The sequence below is a fragment of the Hylobates moloch genome, unplaced genomic scaffold (assembly GCF_009828535.3).
Source record: "Hylobates moloch isolate HMO894 unplaced genomic scaffold, HMol_V3 SCAFFOLD_11, whole genome shotgun sequence".
Lineage (NCBI taxonomy): Eukaryota > Metazoa > Chordata > Mammalia > Primates > Hylobatidae > Hylobates > Hylobates moloch.
In genome coordinates, this window is record NW_026652286.1 from 90,576,252 (window position 1) to 90,586,699 (window position 10,448).

Genomic DNA, 10,448 nt, shown 5'->3' on the forward strand with positions numbered 1-10,448 from the left:
GTTAAATGGCCCAGTGACCTCCCAGGTCTCTCACCACTTCTTCTTACCCTCCAGCCACATTCCCAGATCACCCCACCCTTTCATTACCCACTTGCCTGTGCCTGCACTGTCATCTCCACCCAAAGTGCTCTCTCTGCCCTTTTGACCTTGTCACAGACTCCAGGGCCTAACTTGAGGGCCCGTCTCCTTCAGCATGCCTTACTGTGCGGCCATCAACAGAAAGAATACTCCTGCGGTATCCTCCTCTTTGTGGGAAGACACTATAGTCCCAAGACAGAAGCCAGGAAAGGAACAGATCATGGCCAACCTGGACTCCTCTGCAAGGCCTGGCACTGTGCCTGGCACCCAGCAGGGATCCAAGCCCCTTTTGTTGAATTGCCTGGGATCTATCGTCTATTTACCACTAGTGCAGGGTGACAATCCCAGCCACTTTTCTCCAGACTCGTTAAGTAGTTAAGAGCTTAGGTCTCTAATTCTACATCTGAACAGCAGAGAATCACAAGAGGAACCCACAGAAGCAACTCGACATTATGGAGGGGAAGGACCACCAAGATTAGACCCTGGTAATGCCACCGATTTGCCACGGGACCTTAGGCAGGTCTCCCAGTGTCCTCCATTCCACAGGACGGTTCAGTAGGGGAGAGACTGTCATTTTGTCAACACCATTCATCACTGGAGAGAAGAGAGGTCTGAATAAAATATGAATCCTACCCCTGATGATTATACATTCCTGTAATGGGGATAATAAAGATTTTAAAAAAAAATTACAGGACAAAGTACGATTAGTGTCTTGAGCAAGGAACCGATAAAGTTTGGAGGGGATTCAGAAAAGGAGCCCCTTGGATTGGGTTAATCTGGGTGACTTTTAAATCCATTCTTAGCAGAAATCGAGGAAAGACATCATGGAAAAAGTAGTATTTGAACCAGACTTTGAAAGATGCGTAGGCTTCAGACAGACAAAGGAGGAAAAATATCTGGTATCTGTAGTGAAATACAAAGGTGCCCCATGAGTAGTTAAAATCATGTGCCCTGAGAGTGAGCAGGAGAGGAGAGAAGACGGCAGGAGAGAGCATTGGTCTAGGCCTGGGTTTCTTTATCCATAAATGCAGAGGCTGAATGACACAGTCTCCAGGGCACTTTCCAGCTCTCACAGTCTGTGATTCCACATGTTCGTAGCCTACATGTGGCCCAAACTGGTTTCCAGCACCGGCACCACCTCCCCTCTCTGTGCCCATCTCCCATTCAAGTTGGTGTAGATTCGTGGGAGCCAAAGAAGTGACCTTCATGTCAGCCTGAGCAAAATGTAATTAATAAATTGAATCTGCATTCCAAAGCCAAACCAAGATCACATTTGTTTGTTGTATTGAGATTATCCATCCCCGTCCATCAGAGCCGACAACATGAGCTGAATCCTAAATTCCCAGTTCAGGACAGTCTTTGTGTCTCCCACGGGGCCAAAAACAGAGCCAGCGCCCAACAAAGCCTTCTTGTTAGGATGGCTGTTTTGTTCACTGGTCTTTAAGCTGGAGATCTGTTGCCCTTCAGAGGAGCCCAAGCCTCTGGTCACTGCACACATAGCCAGAGGTCAGCACAAGGGTTGGTGGCAGATTTCTGTTCCCAGGCAAGTGCAGGAGACAGAGATGGGCCCTCCTCCTATGTGGAAACCTAAGGACACCCGATTCCTAAGGATTCCCAGCCTGCTCCGGAGAGGCGGCGGGAAGTAGAGGAACCAGAAGACCAGCTCACATCTGGGCCACATCTCTTATTAGCTGTGTGGCCTTGGGTAACGTGCTTAACTGCTCTGGGCCTCAACATCCTCATTTATAAAATGAGAAAATAAAAACAAAAACAGAACATAAAAACATTATCTGTCTTAAAGGGTTATTGTGAGGATTAGAGATAATATATGTAAAATGCCTAGCCCAAAAGAGGTCTCCATACAGGATAGATATTATCATTAATCTTGTTATTATTATTATTATTCCTCTGTGACAGTCTTATGCTGGTTCTGGGGATAAAAAGATGAAAAAGATACAGTTGTACACCCTCCTGCGGCAGACAGACAGAAATAATGGATTAGGATGCAAGACAGAAGGAAGGCAGGGCTCCAGGAATGAAACCAGGGTAGTACTGTCTGCCCGGCAGGCCTATATCTGGCCTCGTGGAAGAGGGCATGTGGACGAAGTATAAGGGACAAAAGAGGGGCAGGGTGTCAACAGAGAGAGGAGGGGGCCACTGTACTCCAGGCAGAAGAGATCACTGAATCAAATGAGAGCTATGAAAACCCATTTGGCACCCTGGAACTCTGGAGTTCATTATTCTAGGGAGGCTGGTAGTTTACTTTGCTCTCTTGGCCAAAGGTGGGCTGCAGGGAGGAAGCACTGCCTGATAGGAATCCTTATACGACACTAAGAGACCTTCTCTCATGTCACAGGACCCCTCTGGCCAGATGCCTCCTTGCCCCTGTGTCTCCCTACCCACAACAAACAGTGTCCTCAGCGCACTTTCAGCCTGGCCAAGGTACGGTGACAACTCAGTATCCCCATTTGCATGGACAAAGGAGCTAATGCAGGCTTGTCTTCCTGAGCAGCAGCAGACACATCTGGCCCGCATCTGAGCAGTGTCCCAAACTCCCCGCTGGGACTAAGACAGCCAGTCAGGTTGCTGGGGAAGAGCATGCTGGGAGACTCCCACAAGGGGCCAACATTGATATAATCAGGTCTGGTGGAAATTAAAAGCTATTAGGAACAGGGCTGGATTTATCTTTATATCCAATAACATGTATTGTAATGGTGATCATGCAGATGGGAAATTAAACCGCATCTCAGCTTCACTGGAGGCGTTAATTTTAATTTATGTTTGTGCACAGCCCTTGGCCTCTTACCCCCACCCTGCCAGCCTTGGAGAGCCAGTTCACACCAGGATCAGTTCCCTGGAGAGAGAAGTAAGGGTGGGAGCCTGCCAGATACAAAGTGAGAGGCTCTGTGCTTTACACACACATCTTTAAACAGCGGATGGAAAGATGACCCGCTTGAGGGAGTGGAGGCGGGTATAGCAGGTGGCTAAAGGGTAACACTTGGGGCTGTTTCTCCAGCCTCTCCCTGCCCTGGGCAAAGCACAGCCAAAAAGCTGGTGAGAGTTTCCTTTGCCAGCTTCAGGATAGCCAGGGATAGCCGGGAAGCCTAACCTGTGAGTAAACACCCAATTCATGGAGCTTGTTTTCGGTCCCAAGCCTTCAATTCTTCCCGGACTCCCTCAGAAAGAGGCGTGGGAGAGCCAGCTCCCATCCACAGGGGCTGCACCCACATGAGGGCCCCCTCCTCCCAGGGCACCTGCATCCCCAAGAGGATGCCTCCTGGGGCACTGATGGGCCCACACCAGTCTCCCTGCTCCTCCTTCTGTGTTCCAGCTCCTGCTGGACTTGTGGTTTGTGGAGAAGCTGAGCCCAGCCCTGCAGACCCAGAAATCAAAGTCAACACAGTTCCTCTGGCTTCGGAAGCTGATCCTGAAGTGTCAGAGGGAAGTATCCGTGGCTCCTCCATCCTCCATTAACCTTCAGGGCAACTTGCCATGTAATCTTCCCCTACCATGAGAAGTGCCATCCAGCCTCCCCACCTCAAAATGCGCGCGCGCACACACACACAGCATAGTGTGAATATGGTTAGTGGAAAAAAATCTTATTTTTATAAAAAATCAAACTACTTGCACTTGCCAAAATTAAAGCATGTGGCATGTGGGCCCGAGTTCTGGTCCTGGACATACAGAGCCTGGACAAGACAAAACTCCACGCTCTCTAGCTCTCATGGAGTCGTCCATGATCATGCTAGTTAGATTTCTGTGCTTGGGGAAGACTGGCCCTGGATCTAACATGTAGCTGTAGAATGATCTAGAATGATTATGGATGGGGCTGGAGGGCTGGGCAGGAGAGGAAGATTCTCCAAGGCCAAACTAAAGAAAGGAGTTCTGCAAAACCAAAGTTTAACACAGCCCTGCAGATTAGCATCAAGGCCACTTTCCTGATAATTATGCCCTATGGGGCCACCAGCCCAGTCTTGACATCAAAGACAGCCCTGAAGCATCAACTACAAGGGCCGCCTGGGGGACGCTCCCTGCCTCCAGCTCCTAAGCACAGGAACCAGTTAACCTTTCTTCTCTCCTATCTGATCTGGTCTTCTCCCCACCCCACACCCAGCCTGCTGTCCTTATTCCATGTCTCTGTCCATGCCATTCCCCAGATTCCTCTAGAATTCTTCCAGCCATCTATTCATATACTCACTGATCATTTAGTGAGCTTTTATTTACCCTGAGTGCAGAAAGTGGAGATGTGTGGATGAGAACAATCCAGTTCCGGCCCGTGTGAACTGCAGTCGTGTGGGGAACACAGACACCATTCCATACCAGAAACACACACCACTGCAGCAAACAGCAAGCACAAATATTCTCTTCTACCTAATAATTGCTATAACCTGTGCTCAGCAAGTGTCGGGCAGTGTTCTAGACATTGTTCATATATTGATTCATTTCATTCTTACTCGAACCCTATGAGTCCATTTTACAGGTGGGGAAACGGAGCGGGTAAATGACTCGTCCAGCCAGTAAGCAATGGAGTGAGTCTTAAATGCAGGTAGTCTGGTCCTAGATTCTCGGCTCTTAATCACCACACTGCACTTGGTTCCATGAAGCCGTCCCTACATCAATTTGTCCCCCTTCCTAAAGCCAAAGGCCTCACTGCCTACAGCACACATTTAAAGCCTCCACTGTAGCCAGAGTAACACTTTATTGGATACATTTATATGGTGGGGGAGGCGCGTCTGTGTGGGGTTAAGCACACAGGTTGAAAAAACAGACTCTGGTTCCAGCCCCACCCTCTGCTCAGTGTGATTCAGAAGGTACTTTACTTCTTTGAGCCTCAGTTTCCTCTTCCGTAAAGTGGAGAGGGGAAAACATATTTACGGACTTTTTGTGATGATAAAAAGAGACCCTGTATGGAAGTTTCTTAGCCCTGTACCTGGGATATAGTAAGCACCCCCCAAATTTTAATGCAATAATTATTATCACTTAATGGATGTAATGCTTGGTCTATAAACTTAAGTATATAAGAAATACCACATTTCTCTATGTTCTTTAAATCACCTTAAATCTGACTCTGCTAGACAGGCAGGAGATTGTCCCCAACATTATTGGGCCTTCTCCCAGGGTATGCCAAGGTCCGGGGTACCTCTGGTCCTCACCAGCCCATGGTCCCTGCCTGAATGATTGCTTTGGCTCTTGGACCGTGTATCTCATGACTCATTTGAACACAAGAACCCTGGCCTCAGTCCCAGAGCCTGCAGGACCCCACACAGCCACCCCTGCGGGGTCCAACCGCTTCTTCTGGCTGCATCCATGGAGCAGCCTTCAGCACCATCCCCATCCCTGGCATCCTTTCATCTCCTCTTTGTTCCTTGCCCTCAGAGGCTCTCCTCCCCAGACAAAACACCCTTCGTAACCTTTGCTATTAGCCTATGGTTTTACAAAAGACAGGAGGAGCAGCTGTCTTCCAGGAGCTTCGAATTCCCATCCTGCTACAAGCTCTGAAGTCGGGAGATATAATGGCCTGACCATCTGCTTGGAACTGAGAGAAGGAAAAAGTACTGAGCGTAAAAGGCAAATTAATGTCTCAAAGAAAGTCTCCTGCCGCATTAGCTGTCAACACGCCAGAGCATGGTTCTTGTCCTAGGTATACAACAGAACCACCTAGCGAGCATTGAAAAGGCTGATGCCCAGACTCTACTCCTGGGAGAGTCTAATTCAGTTGATTTGGGGCTAAGCATTGGTGTTTCTAAAGGAGCTCCTCGGGGATTTAAATGGGTAGCAGGCTTAAGAACCCCTGCTTTAAAGGTTCCATGAATAGAAGTCTTATCTTCCCCAACTAAATCATCAACCTTGAGGAACAAGAATAATTTCAAACAATCAGTTATGGGACCTTAATGCTGAAAGGGCACTCAGAGATCACCTGGTCAAGTTGCTCCAATTTACAGCAAGGGAAACAAAGGTCCTTGGTAGAGAAAGGAAGAAAATGCAGCAGAACCCCTGCGATGTGCGGAGATGAAGAAATGGGTGGTGGAAAAATCCCACAGTTTTGTAAATGGAGGCCTAGAGGTATTTTAAGGACCCGAGGTCCTCTCTTGGGGCTTCTATAGCTGTTTTCCTGTGGGAGACACAACCCCAGAGAGGTAAAAGGAGGCAATAATGAGGGACTCGCAATCACGGCAGCTGTAATGAGATGAACCCACAACATGGCATGAACCCCATCTCCCAACATCAGCCTCGAAGCGAGGCCAGCTAGAATTCCAATGGAGTCTTTAGCCAACTCATGCAAGAAGGAAAGAAGGAAAGGCCCCATACACATGCTTCCTGAGGTCAGGTCCTCCAAGGAGGCAGTGCTCACTGTTCTAGTCACACGACGCAGGAACACAGACCACAAACCTGCCTCTCATCCCTCCTCCCCTCGCCACCTTTCGCAGGTAAGGTGCTTCCAGCCTTGCCTCCCTTCCCTCAGGGCTGGGTCAAGCAAAGCCCCAGCAGTCAGAAAGGATGAGACTTCCACTGCACTCGGTGTCTGATGGGACCCTCACACACCCAGTCAAGACCACCAGCGTGTGGGTCTTCAACACCCCACACAGAGACGTGCCAGACCAAGACCAAAGACGTTTTTTTTTTGTTGTTGTTGTTTTTTGCCGAAGCACCACCAGAACAATAACAAATCACTCCCCAGAGCCAATCTCAAGATCTCGTTGAGCTCAACAACCAGCTCAGGCATCTCTACTTTATCCAGTCCCCACAGAGGGAACACCCCTGTCTGGCGCAGCCATGGGACGCTTCTTACCTGGGACGATGGAGACTGTGTCTTTCTCCCAAGATACAACGCTAACATATTCCTGCACTGAAGAGGGGATGAGGCACTTGAAGACGGCCACGTTGCCACGCATTGACCTTTGATCCTCCACCCGGACGGTGTAGGGTTCCCTGAAAACTGCAGAGAGATTGGCAGTGGGGAAGAGAAGAGTGTCACAAGGATGTGGTGAGGGTCCCCAGAAAGGAACAGAGAGTCAGCTCAACTCCCTCTGCTCCTTCAGCCTCACCTTCCCACTTCTTCCTTCCCCCCTCCCGCTTAGCCAGCCTAGAAGCCCCTGCCATGATCTTGTTCCTGTCTGGGCAACTCCTTCTCCATCAACCTCCTCCCCATCCTACTGGGCAGCCTTTTCTCCCTCAAAAATATCTGGCCTCCCTCTGCAAGATCATCCATCCAAATTCCAACCTTTCCCATTTCGGTATTAGCAAATCATGCTAGATTATAAGAGCCTTGAGGGCAGCACTAAGCCCTGCAATGTTATATTCACCAAGGGGATGTGCAGGTAATAAGGAAATATGCTAGAATTCCCCTAAGAAAACCAAACCGGATTTCCTGCATTATTGCTGGACCCAGGGTGGCAATTATTTTGGACACATTGACCATAATGCACCCAAACAAAACCTGTGACACATGCTCTAACAACTGAGTTTTGGGCTCCTTCAACGTGAAAGGCAGCCTGGGAAATGTAGTTCAGATCCTGAGCTTACAAGGACAAAGGGAGAGAATGTTTGGGACTGTGATTATCTCTGAGCACACAGAACCCCAGAGACATGGACACAGTCTCCAAGATTCTCCAAAACAGAGCATTCTTGCTGCTTTCTCCCTGCTTCTGACCCTGGCTGCAGCCTCTACAGCACCCGTCCCTGACCCCCAGCCTTGCCCCTGCTTTCAGAACCATCCCTTCCCCCACAGTGCCCACCTCCTGCCTCAGCTGGCTTCTGGGGCACTGCCACCTGCAGCCACTGTATGTGTCTGGCCCTACAGGCAGGCAGACCCAGCCCTAGGAATGGGACCAAGGCTTCTGCCTCTGCCTTGTCCTCCTCTGTTTGGCCTCTCCCAGGCCTCGTTTGATCCTTCCACCCCCTTATCTGCCAAGCAAAGCTGGAACATCCAGAGCCCTGCTGCCTCCCGACATTGTCCCTCAGCAGGCACCTGGGCAGTGTGCCCTCCTCCTCTCCCTGCCATGGTTGCCAGGGTGACACTTAGGGCCCTGGCAGCCCATCCCCACCCCCTGACTGTGCACCTGCAGCCCCTCTGGCATCATCAAGAGTCTCTTAATTGATTGTGTTTCCAGTCAGCCTGGCTCTCCCCAGCCCTCCCTCAGCCTTTATTCTTTCCCCTTCTCCAAGTTGTGGCTGTGATGAGGAGGAGATGTGGTTGAGGTGGAAGAAAGAGAAGAGAGGATAGGCACTGGTGGCTCTGTGGATCTGTGGTCCAGCCCTTCCATGGGTTTGGGCAGGGCCCCGCCTCCAGATATGGGACAGCACAGAGGAGAACAAGGGGAATGGACCCTGGAGGGAGGCAGGGTGGCGGAGTGGAAAGAGCGGGCTGGGGTGCACACCACCCATGATGTCCCAAGGAGTCAGCAGAGGTTAATGGTTAACGGCATCTAACAAGCGGGCCCTGCCTCCTCCACTGGCCCGCTGTGTGATCCTGGACAAGGGCTGGTTAACCTTCTGGAGCCCTAGTTTCTTCATTTGTGAAAGGAAATCACCGTAAGAGCAGCGTATAAAAGGCCCAGCCCAAGGAAAGCACTTTGACAATGTCACTTTTCATGATAGCTGCACCTCTGCGATTAACTGGCTATGTGCCCTTGGACAAGTGACTTAACTCTCTTTGTCTTAATCTCTTCATTTGTAAAAACACATTTATAGACTTACTGTGAAAACTGCATCCTAACCCAACGAGGGGGAGGTGACAGGAAACATGGTCCCTTCCCCTTAGCCCAATCCTCCACGCTGTGGAGGCCAGAGCTGGGCTCCAAACCCAGGCCTCAGGGCTCCCAGCCCAGCACTTGGTGCTGCATTAGCGGTTAAGCAGTGCAAAGGACTTGCTCCTAAAAAGAGTCCATGGGGAGCCCAGGGAGAAACCCTGAGATATCTCTGTGTTCTAAGAGCTCATGTTCTAGCCCCAAACTAACCAACGGAATGAACAAGAGCTCTCACCCCACCTCACCCCTTCACACTCCTGTTCCCAGCTACTTTAAACCTTGCTCTTATGAGAGGTGTACCTAAGGGAAAAGGACCCCAAGAAGTCAGAAAGTGTCTGTCACCACATGCTGGTTGGGAGGCCTTTCCCAGAACCACTCTCCCTGGTTGGCCCAACACAGTCCCTGGAAAAGATGGTGTGACCTAGGCCTGGCACCATTGCAGTGGGCTGGGTCTAAGTTGAAAAGCTCTTCTAAGTTGAAAACCATTCCCAAAATTTCAGTGCTTTATAATGATCCGAGACCCACCTTACCATTGACTGTGACACACCAGTGTATCCTGGTGTCCTAGTGAAGAATGGCTGACCTAAGCTGTCCCCTTGGCCTCCTGACCTAATCCAGAGAAATAAGACTTTTTTTTTTTCTTAAAATAGACCACCTGAGAAACCCTACCTCCTTGCCTCTACCTACTCTTCCAAAGACCAAAATCTTTCACTGCTAAAAGTCTTTCATCGTGAATTTTACCAAAATGCCTTTTCTCATGAGATATGTTATCCTCAGACATCCCCTCAGCAGTAGAATGGACAAAGAAAGTGTGGTCTAGTTGCATGATAGAACACTAGACAGCAGTGAGAACAACCAACCTCCCACCACACACAGCAGCAGGGGTAAATCCCATAAGCAGAATGGTGAGCAAAAGGTCTAGACAATACACACCGTTGGACACCATTTGTATAAAGTTCATAAATAAGCAAAATATCTATATTGTTAGAAATCAGAATAGTGGTGGCTCTTAGGGGAATAGTGTCAGAAAAGAAGCTTGAGGAATGCTTCTAAGATGCTGATGTTGTATTTCTCGATCTGAGTGTTAGTTGAACTTTGTAAAATTTCACCAAGCTACATACTTATAATGTGTGCATTTTCCTTTATATAGTATTTTTCAATAAAAGGCTTCAAGAAAATTCACTGCGGGTTTTCTATAAGTCAAGGGCTGAAGTGAGCCCTCATTTAAATGAGCACCATCTCATTTAACCATCACATGTAGTGATATAGAGGTAGGTACTTGCATCCACTTTGCAGATGAGAAAACGGAGGCTTAGGAAGGTGTCTCCTCACCACTGCACTCCAGTCTGGGCGACAGAGTGAGACTCTGTCTTAAAAAAAAAAAAAAAAAAAAAAAAAAGAAGAAGAAGAAGAAGAAGGAGGAGGAGGAGGAGGAGGAGGAAAGAAGAAGAAGGAAGAAGGAAGAAGGAAGAAGGAGAAGGAGAAGAAGAAGAAGAAAAGAAGGAGAAGAAGAAGAAGAAGAAGAAGAAGAAGAAGAAGAAGAAGAAGAAGAAAAGAAGAAAGGAGGAAGGAGGAAGAAGAGGAGGAAGAGGAGGAAGAGGAGGAAGAGGAGGAAGAGGAGGA

General features: G+C 49.0%; 1 protein-coding gene across 1 annotated transcript in view; it reads right to left on the minus strand.

The window, feature by feature from the left end:
• The window catches only part of DSCAML1 (DS cell adhesion molecule like 1), a 385,406-nt gene that overhangs the window by 356,734 nt on the left and 18,224 nt on the right, over nucleotides 1-10,448 (minus strand). Inside the window, exon 3 of the mRNA XM_032167536.2 lies at nucleotides 6,869-7,015. Coding sequence (XP_032023427.1) covers nucleotides 6,869-7,015 — 147 coding nt within the window. The remainder of the gene's footprint in view (nucleotides 1-6,868; nucleotides 7,016-10,448) is intronic.